Source organism: Drosophila tropicalis, unplaced genomic scaffold (assembly GCF_018151085.1).
Source record: "Drosophila tropicalis isolate 14030-0801.00 unplaced genomic scaffold, ASM1815108v1 contig_443, whole genome shotgun sequence".
NCBI classification, from domain to species: Eukaryota; Metazoa; Arthropoda; class Insecta; order Diptera; family Drosophilidae; genus Drosophila; species Drosophila tropicalis.
The window spans coordinates 6,605,265-6,627,117 of record NW_027172907.1 but is presented as its reverse complement, the minus strand read 5'-3'; the positions used below and the strand labels follow the sequence as shown (position 1 = coordinate 6,627,117).

Genomic DNA, 21,853 nt, shown 5'->3' with positions numbered 1-21,853 from the left:
GGACGCACACAGATACTTGACATTTTACAAGTGTGTGTGTGTGTGTGTATGAATCGTCTTTTGATTTGATTTCGTTTGATTTGATTTGATTAATCGTACAGCAAAGCCAACGTCGACGTCGAAGTTAACTTCATGCTGTGGCCTGATAATGAGAATTGTCACTACTAAAGCAAAAAATTTGCAACAATTATTCCACAAATTGTTTTCGACAAAGTACTTAAAACGATAGAAAGTATTCAATTCATTCATTCAGTGATCGTACAAATCAATTGGAGATTCTCAACTTTCTGTTCTCTCTATTTCTCAGCAGGATCAACAGCCGAGTCGATCTAGCCTTGTCCGTCTGTCCGTATGAACACCTAGATCTCGGAGACTGTAAATGCTAGACCCACCAAATTTGGTATGTAGACTCGTGTAGTATGTAAAGTGATCAAGTTTATTTCAAATTTTTGCCACGCCCCTTTCCACCCCCGCAATTAAAAAAAAAAAAACGTTTATCTCAAAAACTATTCTAGCTAGAGACATCATATTTGGTATGTATATTTGGTTAGTAAATGCGCACATTATGTATGTGTAAAGATTTTGACACGCCCCTTTTCAGCCCCGTAATTTGAAAAAAACTCGAGTATCTCCCGTATTTTTCTACCTTATGCAATAAAATTTGGCACACTTAAATTTGATATTAATATGCAATATAAAATACCAAATTTGATCAAAATCGGACAAAAAATAGTCGAGTTATATAAACGTTTTTCCATAAGGCCGGAATTGGCCGTTGGCTGGTGGGGGCGCTAGGATGCTCGTATGCTTGAGTCAGCGAGATACTAAGATATGCTTGTAAAAAGCATGCGAAAATGCATTTGTTTTGGGGACGACTTACTTATGTACATATGTCATTTATATAGTTTTTAACTGAAATTCATTATAAATAGAAGTTGTTGGTACAGAGTAAAAAACTCTGTGCAAATCACTTCAATCATTATAATTACTCGTATGATTGGATAAGTAGACCTAGCTAATGGTATGTATTTCCAGATAACTTGACTTGATTCAATAGCCAAAACGAAATCCATATTTCAAAAGAATATATTAAGTGATTTAAATATGAATTTTACAATTACAATGTTATTAAATGTTATGTTATTATAACACAATTAACCCAAACAAAATTAATTTGGAGGCTTTAATTAGTTTCCTTTCCTTAAAGAGTCTCTTAATTCAAGTAAAAAGCCTTTGTAAAGACTTAAACTTTGATTTGCTTGTAGATAAATGAAACTATACTACTTTACACAAAGATCTATATACTTTAGATGTACGTACATATGTACATACATATGTGTGTATGTGTGTATATACAAAATTATATACCATCATATCCGGCTTTTATGTATGTATGTACATACATACATACATACATTTTCCTTTTATTCCGACCAAATGTTTTTGTACAACTTTATTGGGAGAGTTCATTGCCGTCGTCTCACAAATAAAAAAGAACTCCGAGAAGAACTTAAGTTTTACAACGTTAAAAATTATTGTTTATATTAATATAAATGGTGGCGTATTAACACACACACACACACAAATACATGCACATACATACATATTATAAGTATGGGGCAGATATACATACATATAAAAAGAAAAAGAAAAAAAAATAATAATAATAAAAAATTATTCCATTCATCGTCATAAACTTCAATTTTCGAAAATCATTTCCTTAGCAGCTGCGCATTAAGCAACAACAACAATAATAATAAGAAAACAACAAAATAACAACATACAACAATAAAAAAGAATAAAATGAATTAAGAGGTGGCACAGTGGGGCATGATTTGTTGCCATTGTGTGTGTGTGTAAGTGTGAGTCTGTATTAGACTTTCAATTGATATTTTGCGCATTTAGTTAATGTTATTAATGAAATGAAAATGAGATCGATTAATGGTTTAAAGTAATTAACATTTGTTAATTACATTGTAGTGATTGTTGCAATTCCAATTCACTTACTGGACTGCCTATTGTACATTCTATATAAGTACATATAAGTAAGTAAGCATGTACGATATGTATAAATTGAAATACAACTATTGAGACCTATTAAACTCTTATAAGATGTTAATAGAATTCCCTATACCAGATTATCGTGGATCTATTTGAATGACAGGCCTTTTTTTTCTAGGGTTTTATTTTTGAAAATTTTCAGTAAATGTCAAACTTAGTTCAATTCTCTTTAAAATCACAAACCTATCTGGATGATTGAGATGTCCTTTTAAAGGTAGGAAGAAGGTTGAAAGAGGGATTTCATGGAGCTTACTATCTAAACATTGTGGTATTCATAAGAAATTTACGGGACTAACTTTTAAACATTAACTATTTCATCCATGAATTCATTAATAACTATGCAGACCTCAGGCCTTATATCGAAAACCTTAAGTGGCAAGTATTTATCAAGAACCTTTTTTCAAAACTCGTATGTAAGATAAAGTTCTTAGTTAGGCAAATGATATTCAAAATTCTTATTACTATATATAATCGTACCCACTATATAAATATATATCTATAGTAGAGAATAATCTTCTAACTTCTTAACTTCCTAACTTCTTAAAAAAAAAAAAAACGAAATTTACATCTTTTATATAGCTATATCTTTGTATTCCATATCCAATTACAAATGTTATATATGAGTATATTTGAATTTTAGGATATTCAATTGAATTATAATATATATTTCTGGTAAGCGAGATACAAAGTTAGTGAGTCTTAAAGTCTATATCGTTTAGTTACTTGATTTGTTTGTTGCATTTTTCTTCATGTTATGCAACCATTTCAAGCCACTGTGCCGACTTAGTGTTTTTTTTTTTTTTTTTTGTGCCCTTTGCACATCGTTAAGGAATATTATAAATTACTACAACAACAAGCAGCCAGCAACAACAACAACAATAACAACAAAGTTGAGTTTCTTGAAATATTTATTTTATATTACGCTTTTTGCTGTTGCTTTTGCTGTTGTTGTTGTTGTTGTTGTTATTCTTTCTCGTTTTTATTTTTATTTTCTCTCACTCTGTGACTATTCCCGACTCCGTGTTACCATCGTCAAGTCAAAGTCTCAGGGGCGCGGTCTAAATTAAAGAATATTTTCTGGCCCCAGCCTGGTCCTGGTCCTTGCCTGGCCTTGCCTTGCCTTGCCTTGCCTTAGTCTTCTTATACTTTTCGTTTCATTTCGTTTTCTTTTTTATTCATTTCTTATTATTATTTTATTTTATTTATTATTATTCTTTGTTGCAGCAGCAGCAGCAAGCTGTGTGTCTCTCTGTCTGTCTGTCTGTCTTATTGTATATGTGAGTGAGTGAGTCGCGGGGTCTTCATTTAAAGTGCGGTTTCTTGTCTTTCTCCATATATATTCATTATTATTGCCGCGGCGGCTGCGAGACGTTGCTGCTGCTACACATAACTTCAACTTTGTATCTGTATCTTTGTATCTTCTCATTCTTGCTGTGTGTGTGCGTGTGTGTGTGTCTTGTATTTAAGGAAAAAGAATGATGCAAAGACGATAAAATATAATTTCGGCTTTATATTTTATTTTAATGATGAAAAATGTTGAAACTTTATTACGAACTCATAAAAAATTTCAACGTAGAGGTACACACACAAAGAGTGACAGAGAAATAGCAGCAAACGGTAGAGAAAGAGTGTGGAGTGAGGCTGAGAAAAGGAGCAAGAAATGAAGAGAGAGGGGGGGAAAGAGAGGGAGAGAAAAGAGAGGGTGGCAGCAGCAGCTTCTTTTTCATCTTTTTCTTGGCTCATAAATAACACACACTTGCACACACACACACACACACAAATTGTTATAAAAATCCCAAAACGTATTTACTTTTATTGCACAATGCAGCCAACATTTGTGGCTTGAGCGAGCATAAAGTATCTTACAGATACACTCAAACAAACACACACACACACACAAACACCAACACACTGCTATGCAGGAGACATATATGTACATACAATAGCAACTACAACAACAACAACAACGATTAAAGAAAACTCAAAAGGTGTGAAAATACATGTCATAAGATACAAATGTATCTAATTGAATGAAAGCGACGCAGCAAGCGATTTACTCTAAACACGCAGACCCCCAAAACATCATACGCCCCCAAGCCAACCCCCTCCCCACTCTGAAATTCGTCACTCCGCCAGCATACATACATATGTTTACCCCACCACCACCGCTACCACCCTCAAACGGTCGTCGCTGCTGCTGTTAGTGGAGCATGCGAATGAATCGACGGAATCTGAGAGAGTCTGTCTGTCTGTCTGTCAGTCAGTCAGTCGGAATGTCTGTCCATATACACGAAAAGCGTGCGGCAAACGCATCAAAGTCAAAGTCGACGCCATGGCAAATTTTTGTTTGTCTTGTGTTTTCTTTTTCTTTTTGGGTAGTTTTTTTTTTTTTTTTTTGTTTTGTTTTGTAAAAGTATCTTCAAGTTAAGTGGGTATATCTACTAAGACATCAGAGAGAAAAGGGGAGAGAGGGAGAGGCAGAGACATGTTACACTCTTATACCTATTCTAAAAAAGCTCCAAAGGTTTTGAAACTCTTTGGGTATTAATATCAAGTGATCTCTGTGGCTATTCGGGAATGCTTCTTCTTGATACTTAATGGCCTAAACATATATATATAGGTATATATGGATCTTGTAGACACCTTACATTGTTTGAATTTAACTTAATTGCCTTAGAATTCTTAATTGTTGCTATGTAATTATATATAGCTCAATTTAAATAAGTTAAATCAAGCTTTAGTTTTATTTATAAGCATGCATTGTAGTAATAATAATATTAATAAATTATTTATAAAAGCTGACACAAATAGTTAAGATAGAGAGAGAGAGAGACTAATTGGCTTAGCAAGTAATTAAACTGACTTAGACTTTGCTTGGAAAAGATTGAAACTTTGTATGCGATTTGATTGTATCAATTAAAAGGGTCAAGAACTTTTGTTATGTAAAAGTTAGAGTATTTGTTGTTCGATTTTGTTAAGCATTATGGGGGAATCTTTTCTTTTGGCTGTTGCTGTTTTTGAGCTTTTCATGTTGCGGCAGGTTATGGCCTGGCCTGGCCTCGACTGACTCGGAACTCATACACACACACAGACGCACACCCAACTGACGCATACAATAGCCAAAAGCGCGTCGCCAACAGCTGTTGAAAGAGGTGGAGGAGTATGAGGATGACGATGATGACGGCGTTGACACGAGCATGACGACAGAACAGTCCCAGCAACAACAACAACAACAACAACAAAAGAAACAGCGTCCAAGTAAGTATCTGTATCTGTATCTCAATCTAAATCTGAGTATCTTTTTTTTTTTTTTGGGTTTTGCCGGCTAAAAGCGTTCTTTAGGTGTTGCCATTACTGCTGCCTGTTGACTTTTTATTAATCATTTGCTATTATTTTTTTCTATATAGACATTGAAATTCCAGACCGATAAGCACGAACGTGTGCAATATCATTTCTATTTTCTCTATCAATCAAATCGACTTGAGGAATTTTTCGTTGTTCTATTTAAGGTTCTCGTTTTCTTTTATTGTTATTATTTTACATTAATTTGTGCATTTCATGTTCGTTATCAGTCCCGCTATCTAATCGGTGCAACAATAAAACGTAAGAAAACAACAAAACAAACACAACAACAACAAAAACAAAAAGTAAGAAAATCTTGTATGACGAAAGTCCGAAAAGCATTTTTAATTGATTTCTGATGGCAATCACGTGCAAACTGTTGATAAAACGTATAAAAAATAATAAATAAATAAATAAATAGTGTGTGACTTGTAAAAATCATAATTAAATAAATGCAATTATGGGTAAGAGAGACAGAGAAAAAACAAAACACAGAAAAAGTGAATTGGATTTGCAATGGATTGTATTGACTCTTGCCCGACTGCATTTTTAATTAATTTATTTTGCGTTCGAGCCAAGATACAAAAACGACATGCACAAAGACAAAAGCCAAGGCATAAAACTTGTATCTTGAAGATACATATAATCATTTTAGCTCTACTCCCCTTCTCCCTCACTCTGTCTCGCGCAACTCCCTCGATATCATTCTTCTTTTGCTGCCTCGATGATGATGATGATGATGATGATGATGATGCTTGGCTCTGTGGCACTGCCATTTATTTATTTATTTAATACGTTTCTTTTTTTTGTTTTGTTTTTTGTTTTTTTGTTGCCTGTGCGTGTGATTAATCGTTGGCTCATTGTAAATATTTGTCTTTAGTTTGTTGCACTCCAACAATAACAGCAACAGCAACAAAGATGAAGACGATGGCAACAACAACAACGACATCTTGAAGCTCATCCTCTGTCTACAGCCTGCTGGTGGCAGTGACTCTCCCCCTCTACCCCTCACTCGCTCACTTCTTTTCCCTCATAAGATTTGTTCTTTGTATTCATAATAAAAAGGCGGCAGTTGAGATTGTCAAGCTTGAAGAGTTTTTCACTTTGGAGAGTTTGCAAGCCAAGACACCAGAGAGAAAGGCAATGGAGAGGAGAGCAGCGAAGTGGAGAAAGGGGAGTCCCCTCCCCTAAATGGAAGTTCACACTTTTGTCAAGTGAATGGATTAACTTTGGGTTTATAGACAAGACGCAACTTAATCTCGGCCCAACATAAAAAAAAATCATTTGAATATTACAATTTAATGTTGAATCGAATGAATACTTTTGAATAAGAGATGAATGACTTGAACAGAATAATGAAGATATATGGGAAAAATATGTACGAATAAAGTTGAAATAACTTTTCTCACTCTCTATCAGATTGTAATATAAACATGGAATATTAATAAATATATTAAAAGAGTAAGATAAGAGAAAACTCTTTAACTAAATCGCATTTCCTTTGCTTTATCAACGCTATACCTCAAACGATCATTTCTGTAGTCAGTCGTCACTTTTTATACCCTTGCAAAAAGGGTATATTAATTTGTGCAACGCATAGAACGAAGCATCTCCGACCATAAAAAGTATATATATTCTTGATCAGCACGACGAGACGAGTTCAACTAGCCATGTCCGTCCGTCCGTCCGTCTGGATCAACGCAAACTCCTCCTAGACCGTAAGAGCTACAGAGAAATTTTGCACGTAGGCTTGTATATACTGCAGGCGTTGTATATCTCGGATTCAGCCGGATCGGACCACTATATCATATAGCTCCCATACAAACCCCAAAGTCACGAACAGTGACTTTTCTCAATAACTTCGTTATTTTCTATGCTATTATCGTGAAACTTAATATTAGAGAGTTTACTACGCCTATAAGCGACTATGCCAAATTTGATCAAGATCGGGTGACTATATAATATTGCTCCCATACAAACGGCCAAGTCACGAACAGTGACTTTTCTCAATAACTTCGTTATTTTCTGTGTTATTATCGTTAAACTTAATATTAGAGAGTTTACTACGCCTATAAGCGACTATGCCAAATTTGATCAAGATCAGGTGACTATATCATATAGCTCCCATAGGAACGATTGGTCGAAAACAGTGACTTTTGTAAATAACTTCGTTACTTTTAACGCGATTGCTTTTAAATTAAACATTTGTTAGTTTAATATATCTGTTAATGACTGTGTCGAATTTGATAAAGATCGGGTGACTATATCATATAGCTCCCATAGGAACGATCGGTGGAAAACAGTGACTTTGATCAATATCTTCGTTATTTCCTACGATTGTAGGCCATTCTTTCGCAAACATAAGCCTTTTTAGATAAAACGTTCTTCCACATTGATGGCTAATAGGTAAGGAAAGAGTTACCAAAAAGTTGCAAGGGTATACAAACTTTGACGCGGTCGAAGTTAGCCCCGGCCCTCTGGTTTTTATTAAGAAAGAAATTTTTCAATTCAATATCAATTGATTTTATTGGATTTATCTATAAGAGAGTCCAAAGTAAGTATAGAAACACAGTGTAAGGAAAAATACGATTCATCTAATTCACGTGAAAAGTCATGATTGATTCATCTATTCTATTCTGTTGTGGAACAAGATATCAGTTGAAATGCCACCTCATATTAAAATGTCATTCCATTTGCCTGGCAAACATACATATGTACATAAGTCATTTCCTTCGACCCAAAAGGCACTTACTGCATCATTCACTAATTTGATATACATTTGCCATCATTCATACCATTTCAACTGCTATCTGGCTCCTGCTGTTCCCCCCCAGCCTTTCCACCACCCACACTCTGAGCAAAACTTTTTCGCGACTTACTTTGCCAACATTTTAAAGCCTTGCTGCTGATTCACTTCCACTTCCATTTCTATCAGCAACAGCTTCATTCTCTACACACACACACATAGGGAAACTAATCCCAACTGCAATACCCTGTCCCTTTGCCCTGTCCCTTTTGACAGAGACCAGTCCACGACAGCTTCTTTCCCCTGCCACAATATGCACTCAATCAGGTATCTCTCTCTCCTTTCCTTGAGGCCGCTCCTTAAGACTCAGGTTTAGCCTTCGTTATTTCCCTGTTCCCTTCGTTCAATTCTGGCTTTGGCAATACTTTGTTATATTTTATACAGTAATTTATAATATTCTTTTTTTTTTTTTTTTGTTTTGTATTTTACGCACCTTTTGTACCCCCCGTAACGGCCCACGCACACATCAAAAAACCAAAAGAAAAGAAAGAGAAACAGATTCTTGGCATGAGAGTTGACTTGAGGTTGCCTGGGGAGGAGGGGCAGGGGAGTTTGCCGCGGGACAGACTGCGACTCTGACTTACAACTAATGCAATATAATAAATTTATACAAAGTTACAAATAAATGTAGCTGTGTCTCCCTCTCTCTCTCTCTCTCTCTCTGTGTGTGTGTGTGTGTGTGGGTAGATCTCTTGAAAAATAAATAAATAAATATTTTTAGAAGGATATTTTTTTATTGTTGTAGTTGTTGCCGCTGTAAACCCTTCTGAGTTGCTCCCCCTCCGTCACCGTCTCACCACTGTTTAAACCCCACCCCACCCCTTGCAGCATCAAGTCTTCCTGTCAGTTTGTTGTTTTGCTTTATGACTACTTCGACTCGACATCGCCTAGACTCCCGGCATGAACCCGGGGGCGCCCCTTGGCGAGGTGGCCTTTTGGTTTGGTTTGGTTTGGTTTCATTTGGTTTTGGGTTATTTATCTGCATAAATTATTTATGCCGCATTACAAGCATAAAAATAAATAAAATAAATGAAGCCTGGCCAACTAAATCCGATTAGAAAATGCCGAAGAGGCCGCCGTATAAGATACGAAAAGAAAGAGCGGTTAGGAGGAGGAAGGAGATCGAGATGTTGATGGAGAATGAGAAGGAGATATGTATGTACATATAATGGACGGGGAGGGGATGGGGTTCAGGAGGTAGGGAATAGAGATACAAATGTATTTTTATAGATTAATCAACGTTTTCAAGTTGGCTCCTGCAGCTGCCGTTGCCATTTCCACATCGTATACAAATTTATTTAGCGCTTAGCCATTAAAAATGAAAATTAAAATGAAAATGAAAATTTTCCGCCAAAAGTATTTGAAATTTATAAACATTAAAATAAACACACACACACACACACACACACATAGAAAGAGAAAGATATAGAAAGAGAGATACCCATACAAATTTTATTACACATTTTTGTTTTTAATTAAAAAAAAAAAAAAAAAACAAGAAAAAAAATGAAATGAAATGAAATGAAGAAAAGCAAAAGATAAACTAAATGAAGCAAAAGATCTGTTTCTTTATATCTGATTCAGATGATATTGTATGTAACTGCTAGAGTACTTCAAATGCCATATGTGAATACATATACACTCAAATGAGTGTGTGTGTGTGTGTGTGTGTGTGTGTGTATATAAAATATGCCTCAATAATATAAAACAGAAGGCGATACATCAAAGCGGATTATACAATTTATTTTTGCTGTTCGCCGTTGGGGATTTTTTTTTTTTTCCATTTTTCTTTTCTGTTTATTCTCTCAGTACTGAAAATATATTTCTTCATTTTTATTTTATTTATTTACTTAAAAACAACAAAACAAAAAAAAAACGAAAAGGAAACTGAACTGGAAAATGTATCCAGCAGATGCAACAGCTGCACAGTTGCAAATACACTAATGTGTGTGCTCTTTTAGATAGGAACACATGCTGCTGCTGCTGCTGCTGTTACTTCGGCGGCGGCCTCATAATAAATTGTATTATTTATATTATTTTATTCTCCAAAGTCAGCAGAGAGAGAGAGAGAGAGAGAGAGCCAGTCGGCACTTGAGGCCAATTTATCCCTGAAGCAAAGATCAGACAACAAGACACAAGACGCAAGACACAAGACACATCGCGTACAGCGGAAGCATCATCAGAGAGCTCCTCCGAGTCAGAATCGGAGTCGGTGTCGGTCTCGGTCTTGGTCTCGGTGTTGGCATCGGTGTTGGAGGCAAAGTCGGAGTCAAAGTCAGTGGCTATAGCGGTGACGGTGACGGGCGTTTTTGCCGGAGAGCGAGAGACGAGTGATGAGTGTAATGACTTTTGTCGATTGGGTAAAGTGGCTTGTTGGCTTCCTTTCCTTTTTGACTCACCTACACACACACACACACTAACTTCAAATGCAGCGTGCGAGATTCCTTGTTTTTTTGCGAGTTGCATCTTTTTCAATTTTTATGCACGCCACACATTTGGCTCATCTTATGCTCTTCTCACCTCCTCCGAAGGTTGACTCTACTCCTATATGTATATGATTGTTGCCCTTTTCGTTCACCTCTTGGCACATACATACCCTCTCTCCCTTAAGTAGAGACATCGAGGCCATAATGATTCTATCACTGAGCATAAAAGTCTCAAGCAATTGATTGTTCCCTCAAGTGATTTACACATGAATCATTTATAATTATCTAACGAATCTAAACCAACTTAATATTTCCTATTGCAAAGAAGAAAAACTAAAAAATAATTAGCTAGCCAAAAATATTCTTTGTTATAGTCTCATTAAGTATTCACATACTTAAAATATTGAAAATAAATTTCAATTTCCAAGTGATATGCATTTACCTCATAATTCAGATCAGATACCTCGGTATTCAGATCCGAAATCCTTTCTCAAAATGACCAGGAGTTTTCTTAAATCTGATTTTTTGTTTAAATTTAGCAGTTTTTAGATAAAATATTTATAAATTCATTTGGTATGCTATTCGATTGGTGAAAATTTAATAAATTTAAATAGTTTATAACGAGTTTAACATCTTTACATTTAGATTAAGATAAAATAAGATATTAAATATTATTCGTGAATAGATGTCACATCCCAATAATAAATGATATTTTTAGGGGGTTTTCTCTTTTTCAATTATCAATCAAAATATTTTTGATGTCAGAGGTTTCAAATTTTTAAGCCAAAAGATTAATGAAAAATTAAATTATAAAAAGGATCTAGATTCTCTAGAGGTGTACATAAATATCTCGTAATGTCGTCTCGATTATGAAGTTGATTCGGTTGCCAATAAAGGACGAATAAGGATAATAAAAAGAGCATTTATCTGGCGACTCTTAGATGTGAAGATTGTTGTTGGTTTGTGTGTGTGTGTGAGTTTTTTTTGTTGTTCTCGTGTTGAAGTAGTTTGAATGTGGCACGTTTGGTTGTTCTTATGTTCTTGCTTCACCTTTTATTTTATTTTTTTATTTTTATTTTTTTTTTTGTGTCTGGCTTCTTGTGTTGTGTGCCCTCCTATCGAGATGCGGTAATTTGTCTACAGGATTTCGATTTTCCCTTTTCAATTTTTTTTTTCTCCCGCTCCTTTTTTTTGTGGTTATATTTGTTGGGTAAGCGACACATACTAATTACGGGTGTGAGAAGAGTGGGATGGAGATAAAGAGGCACTGAGCGAGATAGAGAGAGAGAGGGTTGGAAGAGGTGTAGGAGTTTTTTTCTTCTTTTGATAATTGGTGGACCGATGCAAAGTTTCTTATATTAAATTTAAAGTGGTTTCTGGATATAAATATAATTTATACAAATGATAGGTACTTAATTTTTGTTTCTTCAAGAGTCTCTCGCTCTCTCTCTCTGGAGTTAAAGTTCATTGAACCAGTCCTCTAATGAGGCCTGGACAATAAAATATTAAACAAAAGAAGAGACGATACAAAAATATCGTAAAGGAATCAACAAAATTATATTGAACAAAAGGCAAAACGCAGCAGACAAATAAAAGTGCAATTAATCACCAGAAACCGAAATGAGAGAAAGGGAGAGGAGAACTCTGAGGCCAAGAGACCAGAGAGAACAGAGAACAGAACTGACACTTATCGGCTTTATCTGCTTAAAAAAAAAAAAAAAAAAATCAAAATAAAATAAATGAAAAAGAAGCATTATAAATATTTAAAAAAAAAACATGATAGAAGAACGACTTTGGACTACCCTGTAAATATATTTCTGATAAAGCAACAGTTGGCGCCCTCTGGCGGACACTAGTTATTGAACTGAAAACTAATTGACTCTAAATGTATGATTTGCTGCTTTTAGTTCTTTGTTTAAAGGGTATTTAAATAGCTGGGAATGCATTTCAAAGAGAATTGATTCTTTTGCGCGGATGCTGCTCGACGCGGAGGCTGCTGTCAATATTTGATTTTTATATATGGAGAAACGATCGCCTTCAATTTTTAATAAATGAAATGAAATGTGTGAATAAAAGGCGGGGGAGACACAGAGAGAGAGAGAGAGAGAAAGGGAGAGAGAGAGGAAGGAGGAGGAGAAGGAACACACACACACACACACATACAATCGGAAAGGCAAACAGCAGGAAAGCATAAACATGGCCAACACACACACACACACACAGAGGGAGAGTGATGCATGCACACATCCAACTACTAATACCAAGGCAAACAAACAACAAATGCCAAGATGCAGATACAGATGCTCAATGCCCCTTTTGCTCACCTCCATCTCCATCTCCACCCCCACCCCCCGCCGATGCTGATGCTGATGCCGATGCCGATGAGTATGGGATGCATTTTCCAAAGAATTTCTAAGCACATAAAAAGCAAAGCAAACGACGCGGGGCTTGGGTCAGTTAAAGGAAAAATATTTAAAAAACCATAAAAACAAAATATTTATTGAAAAGACACGCTAACGAGCAAACGAGAAGAGAAGAAAAGAAACCTTCAAGAAACGAAAACGAAACAAAACCCAAGGAGAAGACTAAATGGAATGAATGAATGAATGAATAAGAAATATGAATTGTGAGTGAGAAACAAATGTCTTCAAAATGAATTGAACATGTGAGCACGCTAATGTAAGATCCCAATTCCCCTGCCTCGACTCGCCCCGCCACCGCCCTCTCTGGCATTATGCATTTGGTTATTTGATTAATGCACTCAAATGCGACAATAAACACAAATGGACAGAATGGACAACAACTGGACAATCGACAGGAACGTTTCTTTTGGCCATACAACGATCGTCGTCCAGACAAACACAAATATGACAACCACCCCCATCCCCACTCCCTGACCCCCTTCTCTCACCATCCCCATCAGCATAACCCAATGGAGTTGAAGCCGGAGTTGGTGTGTATGAGACATCGATGTCTATTAGATAAATAAATAAAATTCTTTATTAAAGTGCGAATTCTGCGGTGCGGTTGATGTAGTCTCTTGGATGTTAAGATCTTGGTATGTATATACATACATATACATATATGTATATATTTGTACATATGTACATATGTACATATGCATTTCGTTTCGTTGCCGTTGAAGATCTTTAAGTGAGTGAAAAAGAGTCTTTCAACAAGACATTGAAACGAAGAACCGGTTGATTGGATAGACAGTTAAATCGATGTGACTTCAATGGCAAGTCAACAAAAAAATAATAATCAAATATTAACGAAATCATCAAAATTGTATACTTTCATACAATGTTGGAAAAATTTGATTAACATTTTTAATTTAAAGCAAAACCACTTCTTAAATAAACAAACTTCGAAAAAGATAAAGTATTTTTTGAGTTTCAAATTCACAATGAATAATATATAGTTGTCTTTAGATAAACTGGAATGTGAAATTCGTAAGCGTGAATTCAAAATCAATTTAAAAATATTTAAGAAATTGGATTGGAAAACAAGTGATGAGTAAAACGATCTGTCTACATTAGAATTTAGGATTCTTCAAAACTGATTTGTTATTTATAGAAAAATCGTATATAGTATATATTATCGGATTCCATGTGTTGTCCTGTCCCAGGGTTTAATATTCAAGTATTTTGGTTTAAAATTAGATTAAGTGATATTTTGCCATTATAAATTATATAGTCCAACGAAATACAAGATATAAAAGATCAAGCGATACATAGCCAACTATAAAGTTTATAGCATATAAAATGATGTTGGAATAATTCACAAAAAAAATACTCAAAGATCTTTTAAAGTGCACTATACACAAAGTAATTTTTCAAAATATTGAGATATATTCAGAGGCAGATTCAAAAAAAAAAAAAAACTTTATGAGTTCAATAAACCTAAATTTTTAATACAATTTGAAAATGTATTTCGTATCATAGAGGTCACCATTCAGAACATCCAAGGGGAACCACCACAAAACCACAAGAATGCCGAAAGACAATTGAGAATGAATGTGTTTCCCTTGGCTGATTTTACGCCCAGAACGGAACCTATGACAAGACGAAAATGAATGTGGAACGCAGAGAGAACTCCATAAAAGCGGACATGGTCAACGGGAACGGCAATGGCAACAAAAACAACGTCGACGACGACGACTGCGACTACGACGTGTAGCACGTGAATGCTGTCAATCATCAGAAAGCCCAGGCCACAATTTATGACGTCACAACGGCAAGCGAGGTGAGCAAGCGAAATGCCGCCGGCAGACAGCAGTCAGTAGCAGCAGCAGCAGCAGAAGCTAAAGCAAAAGCCGAAGCCGATCGCGCGAAATATGTGAATCAAAACAAAAAACCCGAGACGAGGTAAAATCTAGCCAAGCAGAGATGCAAGCAGCGATGCCAGCGTCGCAGTGGCAGAGTGATCGCACGCTCTCTTTCTCTCTCTCTTTCAATGAATATCTTTCTCTGGAATACTCTCTTAAGAGAGTTTTTCTGATCGCTCTGTTGAAACTTACCCGCTCTTCTTCACGTATCATTTCAGCTATGCCGGGCTTGATCTCCATATCGTCAGCTAATGAAGATGACGCTGTCGATCCTCCTTGATGGTGCGGCGGTGGCGGTGGTAGGCGTGGTTCTGTAGGCGGACCCAATGCACTAAGCTCCATGGCCGCAGCAGCCATGGCAGCTGCTGGTCCCAGGGGGAAGCGACCATCGCCACCGGCTGGCGAACTAGCCGCCGATGAGGCAGCCTGGTGAACCGCTGCGGAAGCTCCAGATTGACTTGATGCCGGCGATGAGTGGCCTAATTGCGAATGATGGGGTGGTGGATGTGATGACGGGTGTGGAGGGGGTGGCGGTGGATGATGGTGCGAATGCGAATGCAGGGAATGCTGAAGCTGTTGTTGTTGTTGCTGCTGTTGTTGTTGTTGTTGCTGCTGCTGCTGTTGTTGTTGTTGATGCTGCTGTTGTGGACTAGGAGCCAAAGTCCTGGCCGATCGTCCAAGGCCGATCGCCGGAGCTGGTGTCGTCGCAGGTGATGGCATATCTAGGCCATGTATCTCGGTAAGTCGACGCGGTGTCGTTGCTCCACTGGGTTTCGGTGGCGGCGTCATTAGCGAACAATCACGCTGACGTTCGCGCTCTTTTTGCTCTTGCTCCAAACGCTCGGCCGCAATGAGGCTGCTCAATGGACTACTCGAGGGCGGATTGAATATGGGCATGGGGGTATCGGCCGATGGCCAACGACGTTTTCTCACATTGCGTGCGACTTGTGGCCGTTCGAGAGGGGAGAGACGTAACTCCCCCTCCGGCACCATAGTCCCCCCCAATCGGTGGCGCCCAAACGTAATTTCTTTTCCGGCTGCATAAATGCCAACAACTCTTCGGCCGCCTCCCGCTCGGCAGCCTCGCGCTGTGTCTCTTTGGGTGATGAAACCTGCTGTTGCTCAGAAGTCGTCGAGGAAGCGGAAGCCGTGGCAACTGCTGCTGCTGCAGCTGCTGCCGCAGCGGCTGTGGCGGCCGCCTCCATGTGCGTAACATCCGCTAATCCTCGTACTTTGAGCATTTCTGCTATCCTTAGAAGTGGACCAATCTGATCTTGGCTCACGTTGATCTCACCGCGGTACATAAACTCTACAATGGCCTTCAGATCACACCAATTGACATCGCGCATGATTACAATGGGATGTTGGCAGGGTGTTTCGGCCAATAGCGTTTGGAAATACGGCGAACATGCGGACAGGACCATTTTGTGAGCCTTTAGTGAACGGCCATCGCAGGCCAGAGTTACATCCACAAAGCATTCATTTTGCAAAAGCTGATCAAAGATTGTGGTTAGATTCGTCTGATAATTGTTCCAGCGCAAGCAAAATTGCTGTGCCGAATTCGAATTGGGTGAGGCAGCTGAAGAACTACGTGCCGGTGGTGAAGCCACAGGCGAAGAGCCGGCTCCATCAGCTCCCCCGCACTCCCCCCGGTGATCTACGCTGTTCAGGGGTACTTTCAGATTTCTGATCCTCTGTCTTGTTGGATGGCGAATCGGGTTGACTTTTAGTGGGAGTGATGCCACCACCACCACCACCATTACTGCCACCTCCACCACTGCGTTGCCGTTGAGCTGATTGGGCCTGCTCTACATTCGTTTCGTTGCCCGTTTCCGTTTCGCCGCGATCGTTGCGTTGTGATGTTGACTCCAGGGTTGCCATGTTGCTTGCTATCGTTATCGTTTATCGCGACGCGCGTTTCTATTTCATTATAGTATGCGTGTGTACGTGTGTGTGCAAGTTGATAAGTACATACGTATGTGTGTAGTATAATATGTATGTATGTGTGAGTTACGTTACGCGCACTACGTATACGTAGAGTTGCATTTGCTCGTAACTTGCGGCACACTCAGCACACCAATCAGTAGTTCGTCTCGTCCTCGTTGCGTTGCGTTACGTACGGTTTGTATATTGGCCAACAAAACAGGGCCAAAAGTCTTCTCAGCACGAGCGTCTGAATTAGACTGAAATCGTTTTGCACATTTTGATACGGAAAAACTCAAAACAAACTTAATACAAGCGGCAACGGCAACGGGGCACACAACACACACGACGACTACGACTACGATGATGATGACGACGACGACGGCATTGTGGAAAACTGAAGCCAAACGGGGCACAGGCACAACCAGCCAGCCAGCCAGCCCAGCCATCCAGCCAGCCATCCACACACAACTCTACTCTTGTCTGTTGCTGCCTGTTATTATTGTATGGAGATGGGGGGGAGAGTATACCCTTCCCCACCATACTCCCCCTGAAAAACTCTCGAGTTGCGAATGCGAATTCGCTGAGGCCGCGACGAAGTCGCAAATAGTTCGCGCAACGTTCTCTGCCAGCGTCGCTGTTTCAATTGCAGTTTGCACTTTCAAGGCAAAGGAGATGGCAACGTCAACAGCAACAGCAACGACGACTACAACGACGACGACGACGCGTGCGTTGATTAGTCGCCGTCGCAGCTATGGCGCGCGCTGCCTTCAAAAATTATGCGGAGAGCAGCAGCAATAGCAATAGCAGCAGCAGCAGCAGCAGGCGCCAAAAACACCGGCAAATTCCTTTGCTCGGAAAAACGAAACAACAAACGACGTCGACGACGATGACGATGACGACGACGACATCAACAACGACGACGCGCTCTCCCACACACATGTAGCACCTCGCACTCAACTCGGCTGACAACCCCCGAAAATATATGTGAACACATGTAGTTGAGGTAAGCGTCGAGAGATGCAAGTGCAAGGCACCCAACCGACACGGAGACAGAGACTCTTCGTTCATGTCCATGTTTGAGTGCGTGAGGAAACGGAAGTTGGCTATGGCAATGGCCAAAACGGTTGGCGTCGACTGCGTGGGAGAGCGCGTAGAGTAGTTAGGCCTAAGCCAAAAACAAAAAGTGCTTTTTTTCCTTTCTTGTTTTTTGGCGTTAAGAGCAATGCAGTGGAGAGAGAGGGAGGAGGTTCAGTTGGCTCTGCTCTGCTCTGCTCCACTGATATTTGAATGCAATCTTCCCCAGATAAACTTTACCCAAAGATGTTTGGTTAGTGTTTGTAACAATAAATAACAATTTTTTTTTTTGGTTAACGATCATTGACAAATGTATGGCAAGAAGCCTCGTTAACGCATAATGCTCGGTCATTTGTATTACCCTTTTCATTCATCTAATGCCTAAATGCTCATCAATAGGCCGGCCTGCTGCTGCTTTTGGCCCCAACTTGACTGACACCCTCTCATTCATATAAAGCGCGCTCTCTCTCTCTCTCATGCACACTCTCTGCTAGCAAGAAAAAGTCGACAAAAAGATTGTTCATTAATTAGTTCCGTTTGCTGGTAGCCTTTTCCCCTCACCTGCTTTGTCTCCATTGCCATCCATCTCTCTCTCTTGCTCGCTCTCTATCTCGCTTTCTTTCTCTTTCACTGGCATCCAACCCTACACTACACACTATCCTCCCTACACACTCACACACAAGCCAAACTCTCTCGAACCTTCGGCTCTCTCAACGTTGGGGCAGCGCTGTTCATCGACGACGACGACGACGACGGCGGCGTCAACATCGTCGTGTGTGCATTGTAAACAAATGCTTAGGCGAAAAACTTGTCTCGCCGCTCCCGTTTTTCTATGGGGGGGTCTCTCAATTCGCCGCAATCTTCGGGCCTTCGTGTGCTCTTTTGTTTTTAAGAGACACGACTCCAACTCGAACTCTTGGGGGCTTGTGCTCTTACTCTCTTTGGATTTCCTACAGATGCCTTTGAGTAGACGGCAATTGCACCTGCACTTGTTTTTTTTTTGCGCAAAATTTTTCTTCTCGCTCTCGTGCGGTGAATGGTTGGCGTGGGGAGGAGTGTGTGCGGGGTTAAGAGAGGGGCACGGTAGCACTGCCCACACTCGTTTGTCCGTCCGTTCGTCTATGTGTGTCTGTGTCCCTCCCATCGTTCTTACCCCCGCCCCTCGCCATCATCTATCCGCAGTGCAAGTCCATCACGATTTGAGTTTATTGTTTTTGCCTTGCGCATTTTTTAATACAAATGTGCATAAACTAAAGAAATACAACAAAACCGAAAAACTAAATTGCAAAAGCAAATCAAAAATTTTTAGCGAGCAAGTGAGATGGCTGGATATGTAGTGGTGCCACTAGCCCCAGAGGGTGGGAGGGAGAGGCACCGAGAGCGCAAGCGAACGAATGAGCAAGCGAGAGAGCAAGCTAGTCTTCAACTGAGCTCAACCAGTCATAAATTATGCATAATTTTTTCGTGACTGGCAAATGGCGGCTGATGGGATAAATTATAATGAACATCAGCTGGCCATCAGCTGAAAATGCAGGCAAGACGATGCAAATACGACGTCAATTTAACGGGAGGGGCAGCAGGGAAGTGCATAATCAACATGTGCAGCGAAAGCGATCAAAAAATCCTCACAAATACATACATATACCTATGTATGTACATATGTATAATATTCATATTCATATATAGTCATTTAATCTATTATGGTGAATCTCAAGCATAATGGACTTGAATTGTTAAAAAAAAAGCTAAAGTTGCAATGTATTGCAAATTAATTTAATTATATAGATTATCAGATAATTGTTTATCAAGACGATCTATGTAGGTGGATGTAGCAGATTCTAAAGCAAAGCAAAGCAAAGCAATATTTTGGCTATAATTTTGGTGATCATACAATCAATTCTTAACAGATCTAGAAAATATTTCAGCTTGCTTTATGAAAAGTTCTAAAACGTGTTATCGGGGGATCCCCACCCAACCAACGAATTTGACGGCTCAGTAATTTTAATAATTATCGATAAAGGAAAGAGAATTCATCGAAATTGTACGACCACTTTGAAGATTACCTAAACAAAACACTGGAAAAAGTATTTCTCTCTTTCTGTCCGCACAGGACTATTGGGTGTATTGTATCTTTATCTTTATCTAAATCTATCTTTGATCAGCATTAACAAATCCAACAAATGCTGAATCCGTTGATGCTTGTCTTTACTGAAGAAACTACTAAGGTTAAAGGCACCAAAAACTTGGCAAGTTTATCCATATTAACACAATTATTATCAGTTATGATTTGAGTTATTTCCAAATTAATAGATAATTCATCATATCATTCTTGAAAAGATTAAAGACGGGAATTGTATTGTATTAGGGTCGATTTTGTCATATTAACAATGTCATAGTAATAATATGGGCAAAATGAATTGTAAAGCTTAAGGTCTAAATTGGCTCCTGGCTCTCTTTTTTTTAAAAATAACAAAATTAATTGTAGGCTGCCAAGCAATTTCACTGGCTTGAGATCAAGAATACTTGACGTTGACGTTTATCATTTGGCCGTTATGTACTTTATATAAAGATAAAGACACTGATACGTTCGATTTTAGGCTAGGTTCTCCAAAATTTCAATTGCATGTTGGGTTTCTTCTTAGAGATTTCGTGTTCATTCATGGAAAACGTTGCACATTGCAGTGGCAAAGACTGAAAGTGACGAGAAATGGGCATGGAAGATATCTTCTTTTTGATTAAAATTGGTAGGTGGCGGTGAGGGTGGGATCGCCCCCAACTAGCAGCCAACATCCCATCCCAAAAGAAGGAACGCGATTCCCAAAAACGCGTTTATACGAAAATTTATGTATTTAACTGGTGACGACGACGCTGACGAGCAAAACGATGATACGAACATGGTTTGGGAATGGGGAACGGGGTATGGAGTGGATGAATGGAGGAGACGGAGACGGATGTGAATGTGAATCTAGATGTGCAGAGGATGAAGAACGAGATGTACAGATGTGAATGTGAACGCCGACGCATGATGTCCAAAAAAGCGACGAAAGGCTCTGCGACAAGGCAAACGGCGACTGGCTAATGTGATGTGAGTGAGGAGAACCGCTGTGCCTGACGGTGGTGCTGGTAGTGGTGGTTGGGGGGAAAAGATGACAACATTTGAGCCCAAACAGACAAAGTTTGTGAAAACCAATGGGTGGGAAAAAGAGAGGGGAGGAGGTGTGGTGGTGGTACTGCTGCTGCTGCTGCTGCTGTGTCTGCGGCACACACACATGAGTGAACGAACAAGCAAACAAACAAATAAAATGCTTCAAGTTTCCCTGTGCATCCGTGTGTGTGTCCATGAAGGTGACCAAACGTACACAAGTATAGGCAGTTGAGAGGGCATGGGGGAGTGGGTGATTTGTAGGGAGGAGGGGATCAGGTTAGCGAGAAAAAATGGCGCATATTAAAACGCCAAATAGAAGAGTGCAACCAAACAACGGCAACGACAACGACAACGACGACGATGACGACGGCGGCAACGACTACAACGATGACTGCAGCTTAGAGAATGCAACCAAAGGAAGGAGGTGGTGTTGGTGGTGGTGGGGCAAAGGTTATTCTTCTTTCACTGATGCTGCTGCTGCTGCTGCTTCTTCTTGCCTGCCTACTGCCTACTACCTACATATAGAGCCCATGTCTAAAAGTTGGCTTACACACAAAAGCGATGAGCGATGATGCCTCAAATATGCAAAAATGCCTAGCGCAATAAAACGAAACCAACCAAAAACCAAAAAAAAAAAAAAAGAAAACAGAAAGAATGGTTTGAGTGAAGGAGGTGCGGGGATGGCAGCATGTGGGTGGGCAATGAAAAAGAGCTTACCAACACAGGGGAGCTAGCTAGCTAGCTGA

At 39.2% G+C, this 21,853-nt stretch overlaps 1 protein-coding gene across 2 annotated transcripts in view; it reads right to left on the bottom strand.

The window, feature by feature from the left end:
* The window catches only part of bab1 (bric a brac 1), a 76,576-nt gene extending 60,497 nt beyond the window's left edge, over positions 1-16,079 (bottom strand). For both annotated transcript variants that reach the window (XM_068285899.1, XM_068285900.1), the window contains exon 1: positions 15,155-16,079. In XM_068285899.1, coding sequence (XP_068142000.1) covers positions 15,155-15,955 — 801 coding nt within the window. In that variant the 5' untranslated portion in view covers positions 15,956-16,079. The remainder of the gene's footprint in view (positions 1-15,154) is intronic.
* Positions 16,080-21,853: the final 5,774 nt, after the last annotated feature.